At 41.4% G+C, this 24,638-nt stretch overlaps 1 protein-coding gene across 3 annotated transcripts in view; it reads right to left on the minus strand.

Annotated features, from left to right (window-relative positions):
• Positions 1 to 24,638, minus strand: part of mtor (mechanistic target of rapamycin kinase) — a 156,248-nt gene that overhangs the window by 10,037 nt on the left and 121,573 nt on the right. For all 3 annotated transcript variants that reach the window (XM_031905510.1, XM_031905511.1, XM_031905509.1), the window contains 6 exons: positions 20,698 to 20,796; positions 5,070 to 5,192; positions 4,798 to 4,980; positions 3,471 to 3,605; positions 3,192 to 3,366; positions 1,019 to 1,154 (listed from right to left, as the gene is read on the minus strand). In XM_031905510.1, coding sequence (XP_031761370.1) covers positions 1,019 to 1,154; positions 3,192 to 3,366; positions 3,471 to 3,605; positions 4,798 to 4,980; positions 5,070 to 5,192; positions 20,698 to 20,796 — 851 coding nt within the window. The remainder of the gene's footprint in view (positions 1 to 1,018; positions 1,155 to 3,191; positions 3,367 to 3,470; positions 3,606 to 4,797; positions 4,981 to 5,069; positions 5,193 to 20,697; positions 20,797 to 24,638) is intronic.

Consider the following 24,638-nt stretch of genomic DNA (forward strand, 5'->3'; position numbering starts at 1 on the left):
TTGAAACCACACCCATGTTATCACATGACCATACCCATATTAATGGTTGTAGTACAGCAAAAACCTGCCATACTCTGCCTTTGTGTGTGCCATACTCTGCCTTCCCTACCCTGCCTGTGTGTGCCATACTCTGCCTGCCCTACCCTACCTGCGCGCCATACTTTCACTGTGTGTGCCATTCTTGGCTGGTTTGTGCCATACTTGGCCTGTGTGTGCCATACTCTGCCTGCCCTACCCTGCCTGTGTGTGCCATACTCTGCTTGCCCTATGCTGCCTGTGTGTATGGCACACACAGGCAGCATACAGTGACACAATGCTGGCACTGCTCCTACAGTCTGCACAATAACTATATATTAAAAAACTTTTTAATTGCAGTACCACCTCAGTATATGTTCTTTTTGTAGTATGCAGGGATTATTTGTGGGTATCTACTCCTCCTGAGGTGTGAACAGGGGAACAATGGGGGTGATTACAGCCTGAGCCTGAGGTGTGAACACTGCAGGGGGTGAACAATACAGAGATTAAAAGGTGTGAACAACACAGGGGATTACATATTTAAACAATACAGCCTGATTACAGCCTGAATCTGAGGTGAGAACCATGCAGGGGGCAGTTAATCACAGTACTGTACTTTAAAAGCTTACACAAGAGTAAGCCATCAAAGCAGCCAGACAGGTGGGGGGCCACACAGAGGGGGGTTGCGGGCCGCATGCGGCCCGCGGGCCGCCAGTTGGACAGCACTGGTTTAGTGCAAGAAATAACAAAAACCTTTGCTCTTCTAAAAGGTGCTAGATAGTTTTGTTTTACTGAACAAATACACTGTTTTAATTACTTCATTTGAAACTTTTGTGTGGAGTTTTCTTCTTTGGCTTTTCAGAAAATCAGAACTTGCAAGGTTGTTGAGAAGGTGGCACACAAAAGCAAAACTAGAAATGGGTAGAAAGCATAAACAGAACATACAGCGCAGACTGTACTAAGGGAAGAGAAGATGGGAATCTATGCAGACAAACACAGTTACCTCAAGTTTTTACGTAAAGATGCCGGGTCATTGGCCAGCAATGTGTTCACCAACCCAAAGAGCTGCATTACCCTCTCATCTTGACGCAAATCCTCATGCCCCTTTAACAGGAACATAAATTCATGCCCATTGCTACCTGTTAGATCAATCAATAGAGTATATATTTAAGTAAAAAAGACAATGAAAAATGTGCATAAAACAAAAACCACACACATACAAGACTGATGCACCTGAAATGATAATGGCATGTGACTTTAACTGTGCAAAATAATTGGTAAAAATGGTTTATAAAGTTCCTCCTCTTTATGTATATTGAGGGACAAAGGCATTTATAAGGTATTGCATTCTATGCCGTGAGGTACCATGGCCAGAGGCGTAGGCTGGACATAGTTTAAAGAAACCAAAGCAAAGAAACCAAAAAAGCTTAATATATACGTATCACTCTACTAGGTTATTTTCCAGAGTTGAAAAATGGCTTCAGAATGAGTTTGTTTTTTTTTTTTTAAATACTATAAAGGGTAATATAGGTAATATACATATAAAAGCTCTAAGTTTGCCCACATCTAGTAACCAATAGTATCCAATCAGACCTTGTTTTCAAACAGCTGACCAATAAATTATTAACTCCAATACAAAAACACTTAAGTGCTTCATCTGATTAAATAGTTAAAACACAGCTTTTATTTAATCTTAAAGTTAAAAAGTGAATTTCATCTGGCTAATCTTACTACTATGAGGCCAATGCTATGGGATACATAGATCTATATCTCCTGTGATAATGCATGAGACTAATGAAATGTGATTTACCCTGTAAATAAGTGTAAATATTATAGTGAACTTCTACCTCAAGGATTTTCACCCTCTTGAATTTTTTCCTTGTAATTTATTAGATAACTGATCATGAACAATGATTAATATTAATCTACTATTGATTATCAAGACAACCAACAAAAGACTAATGAACGTGTAAATATAACTTTTTTAACTTATGTAACTATTTATTGATTATATGAAATTCACTTTTTAACTTTAAGATTAAATAAAAGCTATGTTTAACTATTTAATCAGATGAAGCACTTAAGTGTTTTTGTATTGGAGTTAATCAATTAGGGTGGAAAACACCCAGTGCAGTCTGAACTTTACTTAGAAAAGTGTGAGTTTCTCTTCTCTTTTTTGACCAATAAATTATACCTGCTGATTGGATGCTAGGGGTAACTAGACAAGTAAAGGGGCTATCGCAAATATGAACATTTACTTTAAGCTTCATCTCTTGAATCGGATTTAAGAAAGATAGGCAACAGAATAGTGGGGACTAGCTTAATTATTTAAAAAATGGTACAAAATTTGTAACTGATTATATTTATAAAGTGTGCTTGTATTACTTTTACATTTTAGCCATAGTTCCCCATAGCACAGCCATGCTACATTTCCTGCTCCTCAGCTTTTATTTTCTTTTTAGAGCTCTACATGACAGCACACAGGCTGTATACCCCATGCATGTCAGTCTTATGATTTAAAGAAATAATTACAAGTAAAAAAGTCAACATTGTGAAACAAAAAAAGCATTCAAGTACTAATGCATTATTAAAATTCATACTGAATACAATAAATGTTCTGTTTGTACCTTTACCAATGTCTCATTCTGAATTCATGCATCTTACATTAATGGCAGATACTGTAGTATGTTTTGATGCCCACTCTAGCAGGCAGGCAGGCAGCAAATGCAAAAAAATACTCGACTACCACTGTAATATTGCTGACCCTGCTTGTGCAATAATGTTGAAATGCTTCCTTAACACATTTTCAAGCAACAACCACGTTGCCTGTGACTGCACTGCATATAGTCAGCACGATAACCATTACTGTCTCTGGTAGGGTATTATCCAGCTTTCAGATAAAACCCATATATTAATGTTTTACTAAAAATATAAAGCCTATATGTTTTTGTTTTTTTTCTAATATGTGCCATTGGGTTATGTAAAACTAGCATTTTATGTACTACAGTCCTTCGCTCTAACAAGAGCATACATACATTCTAGATTAAGACAATAAATCAACATCACAAATCTTTGCTTACGTTTTGTTTCAAAACATAGATCTCCTTCACGGAACTCTATATGCTATGAAACAAAATGCTTTCATTTCTAATATGTAAAATGTAGCAATCACATACCCATTAAGGTTAATTTTCGAGGCCTCTGTTTGGAGGTTATGACCTGAAGAGATGGTGCAATAGACTGAATACGTATGATTGGTTGATTTGGGTCATATGTTCCTGGCACAGCTAACTCCAGATCTCGACACATAAGTAATTTTGGGGATACATACTGAAGTTCCAAAGAAGTGAGCTAAAACACAAAATAATGGTGAAATAAGCAAGGAGATTTACAAAGCACTTTGAAACACTGTTTTTTTATGCACCAATAAATCTAGGTGTAACACTTTGTCTGACCTGAGGCAGCTGCTTTGAGATTCTTCGGAAAACATGGTAATATAGGTCCCAGGCCTGTGTGAGATCCTTTACATTTCCAGATTTCATGTACTTTCTACACCAGTCCTGAGCTTCCATAAGGTCTCTACCATATGCCTGAATAAGGAGAACAATAGTAAAGTAGAGCAGTGCTGGATTAAGACTAAATGGGGCCCTAGGCAGAGTAGTGTTCATGGGCCCCAATTTCCTATACACACACCACTGAACTTATCCGAATGATATCACACTCACCAATGGTGTGAACCTGACTGTGTTTTATTAACCCCAACACTTTCCCTAACATGTCTTTGTGTTAGTTTCATAAGCAGCTCTGTCCCACCACCCCCACAAAGAAACAGAAGGAACAGACAGTCAAGACAGAGAACAGAGTGCCATGCACAGGTACAGCCACAGGTGCAGCCAGAGGTAACTAATTAATCAGCTGCTAACTCTGTCTGCTCTGTGCCTTTGCCAACTGCTATAAGATGACTGCAATCCCCTATTCACTACATTTATTGTTAAATTATGTCACTGCGTCTGGTGCCAAGTGTCCTTAACACCGCAAGAGCCTTAGATTGCCTAGTCGTGCATAATCCAGGCCTGAATGCAATTTATCATAGAATACATTTGAAAAGTGTCTTAATCTCCTATAATTTCCCTTTTCTCTTTTTATATTTAATATTTGCTCTAATTTAGTTATGCAGTACTATTGACACAAATCATTCAAGCATTACATTTTCAACTATATGCACACAGTTTGCAATGAATATTTAATAATTCCTTTTCTCAAACTGATTTTTTTTCCTACTGATTTATGATATATTAGTGTGCTTCCTAAATGCAACATATTTTCAGCAACAATTCTGCCATGCTGTTACCTGTCAGATCGGGTAAAATATGTCATTGACCTATGGCTAATACAAATAACTAAATCAATAACTATATATAAAGCAGTATAAATAAAAACTGTGGGATACACTACAACTTAATTTTTTTAAATAAAGAAAATTCCTGAACCCATACAATCAGGGGCCTATTTTTCCTGCCAAAAAAAGCTCTACCATCTTCGTAAATTTGCCCAAATGGGCTTTTGTAATAAAGAAAAGCTTTGGCACCTAAAAGCTATAATGGGCCCCTAAGTACTGCAGTAAGATTCTACAAACTTCTCTCAACTCTCCTGGAAATAATAGCATTGTCCTGACAACATGACATCATCCATTAAAAGTAATCCTTGGTGCTTTCTAAAAGACTGCAACACCTGAATGTAAATCTTGTGGATAAATTGGGCTTGTATAGAAGAACCAAATACCTGATTAAAAGAGGTTTCCTTAAGAGTCTGAGGTCCCCTCTCCATCATGGCATGCAGTGGATCAAGTACAGCAAACATCCCTTTCACATTCCTTTCGCCAAAATATAAGCGTGATGCTTCTTCTAGGCCTTCATGCCACATCTCATGCCAAAGAATAGCCACACGAATAAGCTCTTCACTTACCTAGTTATAACAAGACAAAACTGCTAGCTAACTCCATATCTTATATGAAACAAAATAATGATAAGTGATTATTCTGGCTGTATTCTTACCATCATGGCTTGCTGCACTAACGTGTTGCTATGTTCACACATGTTCTTTAGAATTTTATTGGCTGCATTGTGGCGAGCGGTGGTTGTTGATTTAGAGGCCACTGTGAGTGGGTAAATTAAAGCCTATGGGGTAAAGAAGTAAACTGTTAAAAATCAGGTGTGATTAAACAAGATGAAAAAAAAAATAGTCATGACCACAGGAAATGCATGCCACCATTATAGCTGTTCTTATTCTCCCTAATACCAAGGGAAATGTTGTGCATACAATCCTTATTCTAAATTAATGAAGTGTGAAGTAAATCTCTAAAACGTGGTCAGATGCGCACTAGTGGGGTTTAACTGGGGTCAATACCCAGAGGAGTCTGGGCCCTATTTAAAACAACAAAGACTGCTGCGGTCTAATGATTGTGTAAACAATGAGAATTCCAAGCAATAAAACAAATAACATTTTCATGAAAATGACAATGAGGTGAAAACATGGGTTATTAAATATTTATTTTACTTCAAAATTATGACAATATATTAGTTTATGAAGAAAAATTTATTTGTCTTGGTAGACTATAAGGTCTAAAGTTTACAATGATTTTAGACAGTTTGCAAAAACAACAGGTGCCATTTTTAACTTTTTTTTTTTTTTTAATTAAAGGTTGCATGCAAATATAAATTTGTATAGTAGATAGTTACATAATTAAAATGCTCCATCAAGTTCAACCTTTACAAGTGATCTCCAGTGTTCATATATATACGTATATGTACAGACTTATACAGACCTTATATATTATATATAAGTAGATGAAGAAAAGCTAGTTAAACAAATGAAACACAAATGATTATATTTGTTGTCATGTATTTATTGAAAATAATGATCCAATAAGAAATCTGCATGTGGCAATAGTAAGTGAATCCTTTACAAGTAATAACCTGTACCACACCTTTCACAACTCTGGTCATGCCCATTCCCACACCTTGTGTCTCAACCCTTTCTCCTTGTAGATTGTAAGCTCTTTTGGGCAGGGCTCTCTTCACCTCTTGTATCGGTTATTTACTGCTTTATATGTTACTCTGTAAGTCCAATATATGAAACCAATAAAAGCAATAGCTTTTAGAGGCACACTGAGGTTATGTTAAACTAGATTAGGGTAAGCTTCTCTAAATAAATGCGTTTTTAGAGATTTCTTGAAGGCAGAGAGATTGGGAAAAAGTCTGACAGTTTGTGGGAGCGAATTCCAGAGAAGGGGGGCAGCCCTTGCAAAATCTTGAATGCGAGTGTGTGAGGAGGGAATGAGAGAGGAGTTGAGGAGCAGGTCAGTAGAGGAGCCTAACAAGCGGGTTGGATGGTACCTAGAGATAAGTTCAGAGATGTAGGGTGGGGCAGAGTTATGAAGTGCTTTGTATGCAAGAGTCATTAGTTTGAATTTTATCCTGGATGGTAGGGGAAGCCAGTGCAGGGATTGGCAGAGTGGCATGGCAGAGGAGGAGCGGTTGGAGAGGTGTATGAGCCTGGCAGCAGTATTCATTATGGACTGGAGAGGGGACAGTCTGTGGAGGGGAAGGCCAATTAATAGGTAGTTACAGTAGTCCAGGCAAGATATTATAAGAGAGTGAATAAGAATTTTGGCAGCATCTTGGGTGATAAATGATCAATATTTCTTAGGTTAAAGTAACATGATTTGATAAGTGACTGGATATGTATGTATATCTTTATTTATAAAGCGCTACTTATGTACACAGCGCTGTACAGTAGAATACATTAATACAAACAGGAGGTTAATAAGATAATAATAGATAAATACAAATTATAACAGTAAATAAATACAAGATAAATACAGTTGCAATAGGTTAAGAGTCAAAGACACAAGAGGATGGAGGTCCCTGCCCCGTAGAGCTTACAATCTATATGGGAGGGTAACTAACAGACACAAATAGGCAAATGCAGTATAAGTGCTGTAGGTCACAGTGGGTGACACTACAATATAAGTGCTAGTTCCCAGATCAGGTGCTGTGTGAGTGCTCCAAAAGGAGTGAAGGACAGGGCAGAGTCAAGGATAACCCCAAGGCACCGGGCCTGGGAAGATGGGGTGATGGTGGAATTATTAATCTTTATAGATACCTCGGGAACAATGTGGGCATTGGATGGGGGAAAGAACCAGTTCAGTCTTACAGAGGTTTAATTTAAGGTAACGTTGGGACATCCAAGTGGAGATAGCAGACATACAGGAAGAGACACGAGTTAGAAGCTCTGGGTTGAGATTAGGAGAGGAAAGATATATCTGAGTATCATCAGCATAGAGGTGGTACTGAAAGCCAAAAGAATTGATTAATTTGCAAAGTGAGGAGGTATAAAGAGAAAATAGTAAGGGGCCCAGGACAGAGCCTTGAGGAACCCCGACAGAAAGAGGCAAGGGAGAAGATGATTCCCCATTGTCAGAGACACTGAAGGATCGATCTGAGAGATAAGATGAAAACCAGGATAAGGCAGTGTCACAAAGGCCAAGAGAGCGGAGAGACTGGAGGAGAAGAGGGTGATCCACAGTGTCAAAAGCAGCAGAGAGATCGAGAAGTATTAGTAGCGAGTAGTGTTTTTCGGCTTTAGCCGATAGGAAGTCATTTGTTAGTCAGGTTAGAGCAGTTTCGGTGGAGTGTTGTTGTCTAAAATCAGATTGTAGGGGATCCAGGAGGTCATTGTCAGAGAGGAATAGCGTCAGTCGGTTGTAAACTAGGCGCTCAAGCAGTTTGGAGATGAATGGGAGCAGAGAGATAGGTCGGAGGTTACTGGGATTGGAGGGATCACGGGAGGGTTTTTTCAGAATAGGGGTTACAAGTGCATGCTTCAGTTGGGAGGGAAAGATTCCAGTAGAGAGCGAGAGATTGAATAGATGAGTTAAGGCTTTGATAAGACAGGGGTTGGCATTGCGTAAAAGTTTGGTGGGAATGGGATCAAGTGGGCAGGTAGTTAGGTGAGAGGGAGCCAAAAGTTGAGACTTCCTCATCAGTCACTGGGGAGAAGGAGCCAAGACGAGACTGGGTAGCATGTAGGGAGGGAGGTGAATGGTTATGGGGATTACGTTGTGCAATGTCACTACGGATGGTGTTTATTTTTAAAGTTCTCTGCAATGGTTTGAGCAGTGACCGTAGAACACAGAGGAGGTGGAGAAGGGGACAGCAGAGAGTTAAAGGTAGAGAAGAGTTGTGCAGGTTTTTTAGAGAGGGAGTTAATGAGTGCAGTGAAGGAGGTTTGTTTAGCTTGGCAGAGGGTGGTATTATAGAAGAGCAGAGTAGTAGATTTGTAGCTGCAGAAATCTGATTCTGATCTTGATTTGCGCCAGCGGCGCTCAAGTGTACGTGACTGTTTTTGGAGGGATTTGGTATGAGCAGTGTGCCAGGGTTGGAGTGGTTTGGGCCTCATGCATTTTGTCTTGGCAGGAGCAAGCTCATTACGGGCAGTGGCGAGTGTGTTGTAGTAGACAGAAGTAGCCTGATTAGGAGAAGAGACAGTTAGGATGTTAGAATGAAGAGAGTCAAAGGAAGAAGAGAGATGTGATGTGTTTAGGGATTGCACGTATGCATGTTTGGGGGACAGTAGTGGGAGTTAGCGAGAGTTTAAATGTTAGCAGATTGTGATCAGAGAGGGGGAAAGGGCAGTTAGTGAAGTTTGAGATAGAACAACCTTTTGTAAATATAAGATCCAGGGAGTTTCCATTGGAGTGAGAGGGGGAGTCAGAGCACAGAGATAACCCAAAGGAGGATGTTAGTGAAAGGAGTTTAGAGACAGCAGGGGCATTAGGATTGTTAACAGGTATGTTAAAGTCACCTAGTACAATGCATGGGGAATCAGAGAAAAGGAAGTAAGAAAGCCAGGCAGAAAAGTTGTCAAAGAATTGTGAGGTTGGTCCAGGACGTCGGTATATGACCTCAATGCGAAGAGCCTAATAGAGTGAACCTCAAATGAGGAAAATGCAAGAGAAGGTGGAGGTGGAAGGACTTTACATGAATAGCGGGGGGAGAGAAGGAGTCCTACCCCACCCCCTGCCCTGTTTCCAGTGTGAGGTGTAGCTCCCCCAAAGGACAGAGCAGCAGATGAGGCAGTGTCAGTAGATGAAAGTCAGGTCTCAGTTATTGCAAATAAGTTAAGCAATTTAGTGATGAAAAGGTCATTGATGGAGGTGAGTTTGTTGCAGACGGAGCAGGAATTCCAGAGGACACATGAAGATTCTTAGCAAGTGAGGGAATACAGGGTTATGGGAGATAGCTCTTAGTACTAGTTGATCCAGGGACTGGTCCGATTGCCATCTTGGAGTCAGGAAGGAATTTTTTCCCCTCTGCGGCAAATTAGAGAGGCTTCAGATGGGGTTTTTTGCCTTCCTCTGGATCAACTAGTAGTTAGGCAGGTTATATATAGGCATTATGGTTGAACTTGATGGACGTATGTCTTTTTTCAACCCAACTTACTATGTTACCATGTAAAACCAAACATCAGTAAATAATTTAAAGGAAAAGCACATCTATAAGAGGAAAGGCATGAAAAAATGGACTCGAATAAGTATAAAGAAGTATATCAATGCACCCAAGGACAAGAAATACATCAACATGTTGATATCAATAGAGATTTTCTTACCAGAAAAATCCTTTTCTCGTAGGCCCGTACTGTCAGTGCAGGACGACTGGGGTTAAGTTGATCCTCTCTGGAGGCAGGACAAACTGAAATAAACTTTCTCCCATCTCTCTTTCCATTGTGGCTCCACCTCTTCCTCCAGTTTTGTACCAGAGCCTGCCGGTGGAGATAGAAACCTAACTACCTACTACTACTACTATCATTTAGTGACGAGCAGCACAAACCCGGCACCCCAACAGGGAGGGATGCTGCACTGACTGTACAGGCCTATGAGAAAAGGATTTTTCGGGTAAGAAAACCTCCCTTTCTCTGGCGGCCCTACCTGTCAGTGCAGGACAACTGGGGATGTCCCAAAGCCGTCCAAAAGAAGAACAAGGGGGGGGGGGTAGTAACATTAACAGATGGAGAAAACACTTGGTATAACTTATAATGCAGGAACTAACTGTGCTACTGCTGCTTGTAGCACATTACTGCCAAAGGCCGCCACTGAGGAGGCCATAACATCTAGCCTATAGAATTTTGAAAAGGTGTGTAAGGAGCTCCAAGTAGCTGCTTTGCATATGGCTTCTGCTGATGCAAATTTGTGGAGAGCCCAGGAAGCGCTCATTTTTCTAGTGGAGTGTGCTTTCACAGGAAAGGGGCTTCTCTTTCCACAGCCCTATAAGCTTCAAGTATGGCTGCAACTATCCATAGTGCTATGGAGTGTTTGGAGGACTGTAGACCTTTTTTGTTGTTTCCGAACAGCACAAATAGGGCATCAAAAAGTCTGAAATCAGCTGTTCTATGTAGATAAAACGTTAGCACCCTTACATCGTCCAGGGAATGCAGTTTTTCTCGATTATTGGCCGGTTAAGGGCAGAATGACGGTAGAATGATCTCTTGGTTAAGATGAAACTCTGACGTGACCTTGGGAAGGTCATGGGCTGGTGAGTGCGTCTACTCCGTCCGCGTTGGACATTTGATAGAAATCTTGGGGTCTGAGTGTTGAACCGAGATGCCATAACGTCTAGGCACAGTTGACCCCATTTGATAACGATCTGTTGGAGAAACTCTGGCTTGAGTTTTCATTCCCCTGGGTCCAGCGTGGTGCGCCTTAGATAGTCTGCTTCCCAGTTTTGGATGCCGGGATGAATACTGCAGATAAGAGTACTGTATATACTCGAGTATAAGCCTAGTTTTTCAGCACCCAAAATGTACTGAAAAAAGTCACCCTCGGCTTATACTTGAGTCGGGTGCCATGGGTCCCTCTAGACTAGCACCCTCTCTCCTTTGTGTGCAAATTAGGCCACCCACAGCCAGACCCTCCAGTTCCCTGGCCTAGGCTCCCACTAGCAATACTTATTTCCCCTTACATCCCTCCGGGAATGGGCCTGCTGCCAGTTTGCCAATGTGCAATGAGCGTGGGGTAGTACTCATATTGTTTTTGTTGACCCTCTTCTCCACTTACAGAGCTAGTTTACTGTTTTTCTTTTAAATAAATATTTAAAAACATGTACCCCACTGATGCCTCAATTAATGTAATTTTATTGGTATTTATTTTGATTATTAAAACTTAGCAGTAGCTGCTGCATTTCCCACCCTAGGCTTATACTCGAGTCAATACGTTTTTCCAGTTTTCTTAGGTAAAATTAGGTACCTCGGCTTATATTCGGATCGGCTTATACTCGAGTATATACGGTACTTAGTGAGTTTCCGACCATGTCATGATCGGGTATCTTCTCGAAGTGCGGATGCACTTCTTGTGCCCCCTTGTTGATTCAAGTAAGCTACCGTGGTGCTGTTGTCGGATTGGATTCTTACGTGTATCCCCTTCATGGATGTCTGCCAATGAAGGAGGGGCGTAGAAAACTGCCTTCAGCTCTAATGCACTGATGTGGAGCTTGAGTTCCTGATGTGATCATGTGCCCTGGCAAACCTTCGGTGGTCAGGTGGCTCCCCAGCCTACTAGGCTGGCATTCATCTTGACTATTTCCTGAACTGGACGGTCCCAGCCTTTGCCTTGTGTGAGGTTGGGAAGGTGAATCCACCAAGATAGGCTTTGCTTTACCTTGCTGGATAGGTTGATCCTTTGGGAAAGGTCCTGATGGTTCTTGTCCCATAGTTTTAGGAACTCCCATTGTAGTAGCCATAGATGGAACTTTGAGAATTGTACTGCTTCTATGCTGGCTGCTATGAGACCCAGCAATCTGAGAATGTCGTGGGCTGATGTCTGAGATTGTAACTCTTTTGCTGTCTGCTGAAGTGTGGGAGGAACACTTTTCTGTCCACTGTGCTGATTTGCTTACCTAGGAACTCTAACACGTGCGTCGGGTGAGAAGGCTCTTTTTGTAATTGATTAGCCAACCATGTTGCTGTAGCGTGCTTAGACATTCTCTTGTGTGAGAATTGGCTTCCTTCTGCGATTGTGCCGTAACTATGAGGTCGAGATGGGCCGTAATGTGAATGCCTTGAAGTCTGAGTACTGCGAAGAGAGCTCCTAGAACCTTGGTAAATACCCTTGGGGCTGACGTTAACCCGAATGGTAGGGCTTGGAATTGGTAGTGTGATTGTCCCAGAGCGAACCAAAGGAATCTCTGGAGAAAGGGATTGATGGGAATGTGAAGGTATGTGTCTTTGATGTCGATTTTTGACATGAACACATTTGGTGACAGGCTTCTTATGATCGACGGAAGTGACTCCATTTTGAAGCATTCGTATCGTACGAATTTGTTCAGAGGGTGTAAGTTGAGAACTGGGCGAAAGCCTCCGTCTTTTTTTGACATGAGAAATAAGTTTTAGTAGAACCAGTGGAAACAATATTCCTGAGGTACTGGAGATATTATGTTTGTTGTTTAGTAAATCCTGGATAATGCCGAGCAGTGCTTGTTGCTTGGTCAGATCGGACGGAACGGAGGATGTGACAAACCTGTGTTCTGGAGGCTTTTTGGTAAATGGAATGCTGTAGCCGTAATCCAGAACGTTTAGTACCCAGGTATCCGTAATTGAATTTTGCCAGGTTTGCACAAAGTTGTGTAATCTTCCTCCTACCGGAGTTTGTAAGGTACTGTGGTTGCAAGGGTCAGGAATCCTGTCCCTTAACTGGCGTAATTTTGCGTGAAGATTTGGATTGGTTTTGCCACGTGGACTTGAATCTTCTGTTTGGTTGAGACTGTGGTTGGGTTCTAGGGTTTCGCTGTTGCTTGTTGTTGTAAGGCCATGAGCAATGGTGGTAATTGTTTCTGTGGAAGTCCTTTCTGGGCCGTTTACCGCGAGGTAAGAAAGCACCTTTGCCACCGGTGACTTCTGATATTATCTGCTGTAATTCTGTGCCACATAGTTGTGATCCAGTAAATTTAAGAGATGTAAGCTTGTGTTTGGAAGCTGTGTCATCTGACCATTGCCGTAACCACAGGGCTCTGCGAGCCGTGACCGATGCTGCTGAAGCTCTGGTGAATAGGCTTGGATGAATAGGCTTGGATCGGTGGGGAGTTGTCTTTGTAGCTCATGACACCAGTATCTTGCCATTATGGATACTGTGGCAGAAGTGGCCGCAGGCCTTAATTTGGCCGTTGTGTTCTGAAACTCTCCCTTTAGTGCAGAGTCTATTTTCTTGTCGATTGGGTCTTTTAGATAGCCTGCATCTTCTGCATCTAAAGTAGTATTGTGTGCCAACCTAACAATTGGTGGATCCACACTTAGAATTTTGTCCCAATGCTTGTATTCGTCCGGAATAGGGTACAGGGCGAAGAACCTGTGTGGAATATTGGATTTTTTATCGGGCTGTTACCATTCTGTTTCCACGTATTTTGCAATTGACTTACAAACTGGAAAGGCTCTAGCTTTTTTTGAAGTATTGCCTAAGACCTTATCTGCTTTTGAAGAGGCTGTTTGCTCCTCTCGAGGCAACTTGCGCGATTTCACTGAAATCGCGCCGCCGCGTATGCCATCCTACCGGCGATTTACATTTCGCCGGTGGGATGGCAATCCGGGGAGATTAGTCAGGGAGTTTTGTCGCGGGCGACTTAATCTCCACGTGTGCCAGAGCCCTTAAGGATATTTTTTTACTTCTTCAGGTTGTTTGGATGTGTCGTCTGATTCGCTAGACTGATATTCGGATGAAAATTCTTCTTGCAGATGTGTGGGAGAAGGAGAGGGTTTGCGCTTAGTAACCGGTGAGGGTGAGCGCTTACGTTTCCTCTTACTGATTTCTGGTAGTGAATGAGAAGATAATGCCTGTTGCACTCATGATTGCACTGTCGACTGGATCCATGACATAAGTTGTGAAAGGTCAGATGGTGTCAAAGGGTTCTGTGTTGCCATTGGAGCTGGCAAGTCCTGCACACTCGGGGGTGTGTTTGGGACTGAGGTTCCTGAGTGGCATAAACAATAGCTGTAGTGGTCAATTTAGCCGGATCAGATATGCTTCTTATGAGGAAAGGGAGAGTGGTCCCTGGGTTTAGCAGTAGTTTTTACTTGCTTTTTAATTTTTGCCTTTATTTTGCGTGGTTTATCAGGGAGATCAATCTCCTCAATTAGTGAAAAGAGTTCCTCATCTGGAGTAGACATGTTAATGTACCTGTATTCTCTGGTCACTGGGATCAGAATGTAGCCTTGGTAATATTACTGTTGCCTAATGAGGTGAACAGCACCTCTGTTGGTCTGTGCAGGTTCTGCTGAAAGAAGGGACTGCTATGCGGGGAATGCGCTGTCAACTGGTGCAATGCGTGGTTGCACACTCGGGGTCCCGCAGGTATGTGTATACGTGCTCAAGTTAAGGAGCTTATATATTTGCATTTGGAGCCTTTAGCAATGGCGTCTGCGAGCCCGGGAACTGCAGCGCGCACTCAAAGGGCGCTTAGTAACAAGTAGGCGCGCAACGTAAGAAGCCCAGGAAATGTGCGCCTAATATGACATCATCACTAGTCGCGGTTTTGCGAGCGATGATGGCTTATGGGGCTCAACCACGGTAGGCCAGGGAGCGCACATGTTTGAGACAGAGAGCTGTTAGTGCTCTGTCACGGGGAGTGCACAGTGGGCCCAACCCCGTTGGGGCTTGCTGAACTGCCAAGTCGCAGGAGCCCTCATGGGGAGGGGAATCAGGGAGCACTCACCGGGGGCTCTACCCATCTCTTAGTTGTCTCTGTCTGAAGCATATAGCATCCGTGAGAGCACACTCAGAGGGGCTGCGCCAACGGAAATTATCCGGGTCCCAAGTGGGAAGGAAGGTTGTTGTAAATAGATAAAAGGGCATTAAAAGAATAATAATGGTGAAAGGAAAAAGAAAAAAACATTTTTAAGAGATAGGAAAGTTGCTGCCTCCAAGGCAGGACAAACTGAAAAAACTGGAGGAAGAGGTGGAGCCACAATGGAGAGAGAGATGTGAGAAAGTTTCTTTCAGTTTGTCCTGCCTCCAGAGAGGATCAACTTAACCCCAGTCGTCCTGCACTGACAGGTAGGGCCAACCGAGAAATAGATATTTCTTTTTCCCCTTTTAATGATAGTAACAAGAAACGTCAAAATCGGACCTGGAAAAAGCTAAATTCCCCATGGTGCAAGACAAGAAATGTCTGGATACAACTGTTTTCTTTCCTATTTGAATGTCAGAAATGTGCTCCCGAATACGTTCTTTAAAACCCAGCGAGGTTTGTCCAATATATTGCATACCACGTTTCTGACATGTAATCAAGTATATGATAATTTTAATGTTACAATTAATATATTGACAAAGGAGAATTAGAGTTAGAAGAACTTCTTGGCCTTTGGGAAGAATTTCTATGACATTCCAAAAGATGATTCCGTGGGGTTTGGAGAACCTGGATTATTCTGTTTACTTGGGTGAGTTTTCTACCGTGTGTAAAAATGTGTATGTACCATTAAACTACATCCATTTGGTCTACATCTACATTTCCCTTGTTTCATTACCCAAGGTAGATGTACTGACATGTTTTTAAAGCAAGAAAAATCAAACTAATTTATATAGTAGAGGTGATAAAAATGACCCACCTCCAGAAGCACGGCACCAATCTAGTCTTCTAGCCAATTTAAAACAAGGCTTTACAACTAAAAAGCTCCTGTGCCAGATATCTTCCTCCAGGCGTTTTGTGGCCTTAGGCTGACTATGCCATAATGTTGTTACATTCTGAGCTCAATATCTGGTTTAGTTGATGAATAAGGACAGCACAGCTTAATTGTACAACCGTACAAGTTAAACTGACATGCATAAGCAATAACATTGTAAAAATGTGCTGATAAAAGTAAACAGAGAATAATTGTAAATGTGTTTGTTCCAATATTTAAATTGAAAAAAAATGCCATCCTTAAAATGTACCCAAGAACAATAGGAATTTAGTAATGATTCAAACTGCCATAATACACTTGGATTCTTGCATTTAAGCTTGCATAACTATTTTCCTTGTTAAAAAATAGTTTTGAAGAAGCAGTGCAGTTTCCAGCATATGTAGACAAAACTCAAGCTGTTTTACTGCCCTGAAATAATTTCAGAGCATTAAACTGATTCTTTTAACTACAAACACTTCATTGCTGCAATCTGCATTTCCCCTGAAGTAATATATCCAATTTCATTGTACATTCCATTTATAATCTGCTGCCACCAGTACCTATGAAAGCAAATTCCACAGGGTTAAGTATTCCTCAAAGAATAAAAATGCTTCACCAGATTTCTGCATTATTTTCTAGGACTCACAAGGGATATGACTGCCACATAAAGTAGATCTTGTGTAAACTCTAAAACAATCAACATGAAAGGTTTATTTTTAACACACAGTCGAATATGTATACCCTACTGTAATTTATAAGAATATTAGCAGTCACTGAGCATCTGTGGGCACATACACAGCTCACCTAACTCCACAGTGACTTCTAATATCTTTATGAATCTAAATAGGGCATAAATTACCAATTACACAGTAAAAAGTGATTCGCATTCGCTCATATCAAGTTCTTCATACTCCCCCTCCTGTCTTACAATAGTGTGACAAGCTTTTCAGTTAGGTGTTTAAGCAGCCTTTTTGTATCTGCATCTTGTAGTCACCAGTCCCTTGTTTTCTTTTCAGCAAAAGTATAATTAGCTTCCCTTGAATTGCTGCTTGTTGTCATCTGCCCAAATCTGACATCACTTGTGACATCAGCTGGTGGCCATATTGAATACTGGCCAGTAGGAGCAGTGGTATAAAAACTAAGAGCAGAGAACAGAAATTGTCATATCATAGTGCAAGAAGGAAAGGGGAAACAACTAGGAATGAACGCTGAGTGCAAAGTAAAGAAAAGGTGCAGAGTTAGTGGTGGATGCGGACATAAACACCAAAAATCACTAGAAACTGACAAGCACAGATTCTCTTCTGACTGCAGAACATACATTGATTTTAAAAGTGAAAAATGTACCCTCTATTCTGAAATGTAAGGAGTTCCATCCCCACAAACGACTGCTTTCTAAGCTAAGGTCTATTGGTCTTAGTGAAGTCGTTTGCACATGGATAGAAAACTGGCTACAGGATCGGGTACAGAGGGTGGTTGTTAATGGCACATTCTCTACTTGGAGTAAGGTTCTCAGTGGGGTCCCTCAGGGTTCTGTACTGGGTCCACTTTTGTTTAATTTGTTCATAAATGACTTAGGGGAGGGTATTATGAGTAATGTATCAGTGTTTGCAGATGACACAAAACTCTGCAGACCAGTCAATTCTATCCAGGATGTGACATCCCTGCAGCAGGATCTTGACCAACTGGCAATCTGGGCAGCTAAGTGGCAGATGAGATTTAATGTGGATAAATGTAAGGTCATGCACCTGGGATGTAAAAATATGGAAGCCCCGTATACCCTTAATGGGACTGCACTAGGCAAATCCATAATGGAGAAGGATCTTGGAGTCCTTGTAGATAATAAACTTGGCTGTAGCAAGCAATGCCAGGCAGCAGCTGCAAGGGCAAACAAGGTTTTGAGCTGTATTAAAAGGGGTATAGATTCACGGGAGGAGGGGGTTATTCTTCCCCTTTACAGAGCACTGGTAAGGCCCCATCTAGAATATGCTGTTCAGTTTTGGTCTCCAGTGCTCAAACGGGACATTATTGAGTTAGAGAGGGTCCAGAGAAGGGCAACTAAGCTGGTAAAGGGTATGGAAAGCCTCAGTTATGAAGAAAGACTGGCCAAGTTGGGTCTGTTTACACTGGAGAAGAGGCGCTTAAGAGGTGACATGATAACTATGTATAAATATATAAGGGGATCATATAATAACCTCTCTAATGTTTTATTTACCAGTAGGTCCTTCCAACGGACACGAGGGCACCCACTCCGTTTAGAAGAAGGGAGGTTCCATTTAAATATTCGGAAAGGATTTTTTACAGTGAGAGCTGTGAAGTTGTGGAATTCCCTCCCCGAATCAGTCGTGCTGGCTGATACATTATATAGCTTTAAGAAGGGGCTGGATGGATTCTTAGCAAGTGAGGGAATACACGGTTATGGGAGATAGCTCTTAGTACAAGTTGATCCAGGGACTGGTCCGATTGCCATCTTGGAGTCAGGAAGGAATTTTTTCCCCTCTGAGGCAAATTAGAGAGGTTTCAGATGGGGTTTTTTGCCTTCCTCTGGATCAACTTGTAGTTAGGCAGGTTAGGTATAGGCATTATGGTTGAACTTGATGGACGTATGTCTTTTTTCAACCCAACTTACTATGTTACTATATCAAAGCACAAGGCCGAGTGCTTTTATACAGGTCATGAAACCCTGAGGTGACCTATAATATACTCATATTTTACAACATTATTTATAATAATACACAAGTTTCAAAGTCAGAGCGACAGAAATTATATCAGTAAGCCCCGAATATAAGGATATAAATGGCACTATTATATCCTGAGCCCTAGGTCTCATGTCTTTATATGGTCATGAACTCTAGCAGTAAAATCACATTCTTCTATTTCTGGTTTGTATAACCTATTAAAACAAAATACTAGACCACTGGGAAGCCCTTTGTATGATAAGTTACTCTTTATAACAGTGAAAAAGAAAGGGTTTGTTTATACAGAGGACTTCTCAATGTACTACTGAATAGTTTTGTGTGCGCGGATATGAACCTGGAGTAAAATATCTTTCAATTTAGATTTTACTGTGTTCAAGAAAAAACATAACATATACATATTTCCCAATCAAAACAAATGGCAAATGTGAGTACAGCACAATCCCTATTCATTAAACTAATGCTTAATATGGGGTATATTGCCCCTTTAAGACAAATGTATATGGGCTGGTTAGGTACTGGATGGTGCAAGCTTGAGACTGAACAGAAACTGTACTGCAGCATCACAAGAAAGTATATTATGGAACAAAACATATTTGTTAAGGGCAAAATGCAAATGGCTGACCAAGGTTTACATAAGGAAAGGCAAAACACAAAGTAAAAGCTAAGAAAACACATCAGGTGCATAATCAGAAGCAAATCAGTTAGAACAGTGCTGTCCAAATGGCAGCCCACGGGCCACAGTGTGGCCCCCCACCTGCCTGGTTGCTTTGATGACTTACCTTTGTGTAAGCTTTAAATGGTATCAGTACTGAGTTTAACTGGCCCCCTGCATTGTTCACACCTCAGATTCAGGCTGTAATCCCCCTGTATTGTTTAAACATTTAATCCCCTGTACTGTTCACACCCTTTAATATCTGCATTGCTCACCCACTGCATTGTTCAAACCTAAGGCTCAGACTGTAATCACCCACATTGTTCACCTCTTCACACCTCAGACAGTGCCAGCATTGTGTCAGTGATAGTATGGCGCACACACACACAGGCCGCATAGGGCAGAGAGAACATGGCACATACAGGCAGCATAGGACAGACAGACCATGGCACACACAGGCAGCATAGGGCAGGCAGAATATGGCACATACAGGCAACATAGGGCACAGAGAGCATGGCACATACAGGCAGCATAGGACAGGCAGAGTATGACACACACAGGAAGCATAAGACAGACAGAACATGGCACACACAGGCAGCATAGGACAGACAGAGCATGGCACACAAAGGCAGCATAGGACAGACGGAGCATGGCACACACAAGCAACATAGCATAGGCAGAGTATTGCACACACAGGCAGCATAGTGTGTGCCATACTCTGCCAATCCTATGCTGCCTGTGTGTGCCATAATCTACCTGCCCTATGCTGCCTGTATGTGCCATACTTTGCCTGCCCTATGCTGCCTGTGTGTGCCATAATCTACCTCCCCTACCCTGCCTGTGTGTGCAATAATCTACCTGCCCTACCCTTCCTGTGCGTGCCATACTCTACCTGCCCTATAGCTGTGCTCCACAGGGGAGAAGGAGGCATATGGATTTAATGGTGTGTCCTAATGTGACACAATATAATTCTTTCACATATGATGGTTGATATCCCTACAGTTAGAATCAAGCATTTGGGTTTTTGCTGCACTACCACCATTAATGTGGGCATGGTCTTAAAAGCTCTTGTGATAACATGGGTGTGGTTTCTAGTGGGTGCAGTTTTAAAAAAAGGGGAGTGGTCAAGACTGGCTTCCATTAGCGGCCCTCCACTATGTATGCTAGAGAAATTCCGGCCCTCGGCACCACAGAAGTTGGACAGCACTGAGTTAGAACACATGGGATGGAACTGTCACCCAGGGAGTGCATGCAAGGTAAATGTGTGACTGCATTGATACAGTTTGCATGTAAAGTTCAAAACCCTATGCAGATTTGGAGCTTTAAATTAGTCACACTTAGCTTAGGCAGCCACTATGCGCTGACAGGCATGGTTTACATTGCTCCCATCTAGTGCAGCATGGCCGATGGACATGGAAGTTCCTGAAACTTACAGCAAGGGCTTTAGAAAAAAAAAAAAATGATTCTGTGTTGGGGGCTGGGTAAACACGATATTCAAAGCAAGGCAATACCCAGTGAGATGGCAAATTGCCTGCCTATTTTGCACATCTGGGCACTATGACATTCTTCTAAGTATAGTCAATACAAATGTAGACATAAAAATGTTAAAATATTGACATGTAAAATATTTACCTGTGGATGGTATCTGCCAATATCTGTGAGAAGCTGATGAATAAGACGGCCTACAAGAGCCCTTGGCGTGTCTATCCTTGCAATAAGCTGTGGAATCACCTACGAAAAAAAGAATAAAATAAATAAGATAGTTATATGGTATAGTACTGCTTTTGTCCAAAGGATAAGTTTGTAGGCTCATCACAAATCATGGCAAATCTAAGGCATCCCAGGCATAGTTACCTTTACAACCTTTTTACAAAACTTGTATTAATTGAAGGCTAAATAATGCAATCATTTAAATAACTAGTAAATAAGAGTAAATCTTGCAGCAGTGGATACCGTTTTGAAACTATTTATTCTGTTTCAGATGGCCATTTCTGGACTTTTGAGGAGTATAACTTTGTTGGACATCTACATAATCATAATGGTGAATCACCATTCTTTAGTTATACAGCTTAGACACGTTACACAGCACTTAAGGGCCATCGCAGACGGAGAGATTAGTCGCCGCGCGTCAATTAGTCTCCCCAATGTGCCATCCCACCGGCTAGAATGTAAATCGCCGGTGGGATGGCATATGCGGCGCCGAAATCTGCGAAGTTTCCTCTCAAAGCAACTTCTGCGATTTCAGCAAAGCCGCCGCACCCCTTATGCCATCCCACTGGCGATTTACATTCTAGCCGGTGGGATGGCATATTGGGGAGATTAGTCGCCCGCGACAATGGAGATTTGTCATGCGGCCACTAACGGCCCTTAGAGATATTGCTTATCATTCTCATCACCCCCTGTACCAATCTAAATTCTCTATCTCATGCAAACAATATGTATTTGGTCAACTAGTGAAACAAATGAAACAAAAATGATTATACATGTATGTATTTGGTCATGTATTTATAGAAAAAAAAATCCAATAACATATCTGCGTGTGGCAAAAGTGAATCGTGCTCTCTCAGTGTTTGGTGTGAACCCCTTGTGCAGCAATACCTGCAACTAAACATTTGCAGTAACTGCACATTGGCTGGAGGAATTTTAGCCCAGCTTCAGCTCTTGGATGTTGGTGGGTTTCCTCACATGAACCGCTTGCTTCAGGTCTTTCCACAACATTTTAAATGTATTGAGGTCAGGATTTTGACTTTGGCCATTTCACTTTATCTTCCTTTAAAAATTCTTTGGCTAAACAACTTGTGTGTCAAGGATCGTTGACTTGCTGCATGACCCACTGGGGGTCATTTATAAAGGCTTGCCAAAATTGCACCTGGACTGGAACCAATAGCAACCAATCAGTGATTAGCCTTTTTTTTTATCCAGCTGCAGGTTGAGCAATGAAAGCAAATACCTTAATGGTTGCCATGGATCACTGCCCAGGTGCAGATTTGCCCAGTCTTTGTAAATGACCCCTATTGTCTCTTGAGATTAAGGTCACGGACAGATGTCTTGACATTTTCCATTACAATTCTCTGGTATAGTTCAGAATTTATTGTTCCATTAATGATGACAATCCGTCCAGGCCCAGATGCAAGCAAAACAGGCCCAAACCAGAACACTTACCAACACCACCATGTTTTACAGATGAAATAATGTTCTTATGCTGGAATGCAGTGTTTTTCTTTCTCCAAATGTAATGCTCCTCATTTAAGCAAAAAAATTCTATTTTGGCTTTATCCATCCAAAAACATTCTTCCAGTATCCTTCTGGTTTGTCCACATGATCTTTAGCAAACTGTAGATGGTCACCAATATTTTTGGGGGAGAGCAATGGCGTTCTCCTTGCTACCCTGCCATATGCACCACTGCTGTTCAGTGTTCTCCTGATGGTGGATTCATGAACATCAACAATTGCCAATGTGAGACAGGCCTTCAGTTGCTTAAAAGTTACAAAAATCATAGGAACAGAAGCAGGCTAAACAGCAGGTCTCAATTGCTTGCAAAAGTGCAATTATTTACCATTTTACACAACATGTTTACCCCTTTATGAAGTGTCACAACATGTTGTGTAAAATGGCACAATAAATGCACATTTGCAAGGAACTGAGACCTGCTGTTCAACCTGCTTCTGTTCCTATGATTTTTGTTGCCCAGTATTTCCCCTTCAGGTGGTAAAGGAAAGGGAACTATGTTTCTGGCTCTTAATTGGACCGTAAGTAAGGCCTATTAGGGCTCTGGCACACGAGGAGATTTGTCGCCTGTGTTTTTTCCCCCTGGCGATTTGGCGACAAGTCGCCACGACAATAAACACGAAGAGATTTCATGCAAGTTGAGCTCCAGGCGATCTGCTACCCATGGTACACTCAACAGTTAGCCCCCCCTCATGTTTACTCAAGTCGCTCAGAAAAGGGTCTGTGTGCGATTTGAAACAGCAGGCGACTTGAAGTAGCCTCGTGTTTTTTGACGCTGACGATTTCCATTGGTTTAGCATTGGCGTCTTGTCGCCAAATCGCTCTTTTTAAAATCGCCGGCGACAAATTTCCTCGTGTGCCAGAGCCCTTAGACACCTTGCAGTTGGAGTTATTTGTGATGGTTGACCACTTCTGGGTAGGGCCTTCAATTTACTCCAGTCTGTCTGTCTATTGATTAGTGGAGTCCAAACTCTTCAGAGAGTCATGTAACTTTTTCCAGCTTTATGGGCATCAACTCTTTTTCTAAAGTCCTCAGACACCTCCTTTGTTTAACCCTTTCACTGCAAGCCATTTTGAACAAAGTGGAACTTCTACTGCCAGACAGTTTTTGAACATTTTGCACTGTTTCACTTTAGGGGCTTTTCCTCGGGGGAACTTTTAGTTTACCAAGGAAAACTATACATGGTTTTTTTCAGGACAACCTAAGCTTTCAAAATATGGTGGAATTTTTGTGTAATTCCAATTCTGTAACAAGATATAGGCTTCTAAATGTCTAAAAAATGAAAAAAAAAATTATTTTCCATAATATAAACACATACACCAGAAACAAAAATTAGTTTATGCATGAAAATACAACTGATTCGGAAAGTCCCATGTCTCCTGAGCGTGCCAATACCAAATATATATAGTTGTGGAGATTTCTCACTTGTATCAAAAACTCCCAGCAGTACACTACCAAATTTCCAAAGCACTGCTCCAGAAAGCTGCTACTAGCTTTCAAGGTCAAAAATTCCACTAACAGAAGGTTTATCCCAGAAAATTATACATTTTTCGAAAGAACAGATTCTGGCTAATCCAGAAGAACTACCTGTCTACTCCAAACTACCAAGTTGCAATGCTTTCCTAAAGTTATTGGTTTTTATCAAAATTTGTGAAATTTCTTAAAAATCGCTTCAAAGCTTCCTGTCTATAGTTTCTTATCTCCTACAGGTCATAAAGTAACCAGAAAAAACACCCTTAATATGAACGCCAGGGGTCCACTGAACAGTTTGATGCCCAATATGTATAGGTTTACCTAAGTATACCAGAAAGCCATATATTTTTGGAAAGTACACATTCCCACAAATCTAAAATGGGTACCTGTGTCTTTCTACTCCAAAGTACCAAGTCACAAAGCTTTCCTAAAGTTGGCAATTTTGATAATATTTCCAAAAATCCTTTCAAAGCTTCCAGTTTGCAGCATCTTATCTCCCATGTATCATTAAGTACCAAGATAAAACACCCTGAATTTAAACGCCAGGGGTCCACTGAACAGTATGATGCCCAATATGTTTAGGTTTACCTAAGTATGTGGCATGTAGGGGCCCCAATGAGAACATACCCCCATATGATCTATCATTTCTGTCATTTCAGCTTCTGCAAAATCAACACATTTACATAATTATATGTGGAATAACACTAGTAAAAAGTACACTCACCCCAGAAAGCCATATATTTTTGGAAAGTACACATTCCCCCGAATCTAAAATGGGTACCTGTGTCTTTCTACTTCACAGTACCAAGCTGCAAAGCATTTCTAAAGTTAGCAATTTTGATGACATTTCCAAAAATCTCCTCAAAGCTT

This window comes from Xenopus tropicalis, chromosome 7 (assembly GCF_000004195.4).
Source record: "Xenopus tropicalis strain Nigerian chromosome 7, UCB_Xtro_10.0, whole genome shotgun sequence".
In the NCBI taxonomy this organism is placed as follows: Eukaryota; Metazoa; Chordata; class Amphibia; order Anura; family Pipidae; genus Xenopus; species Xenopus tropicalis.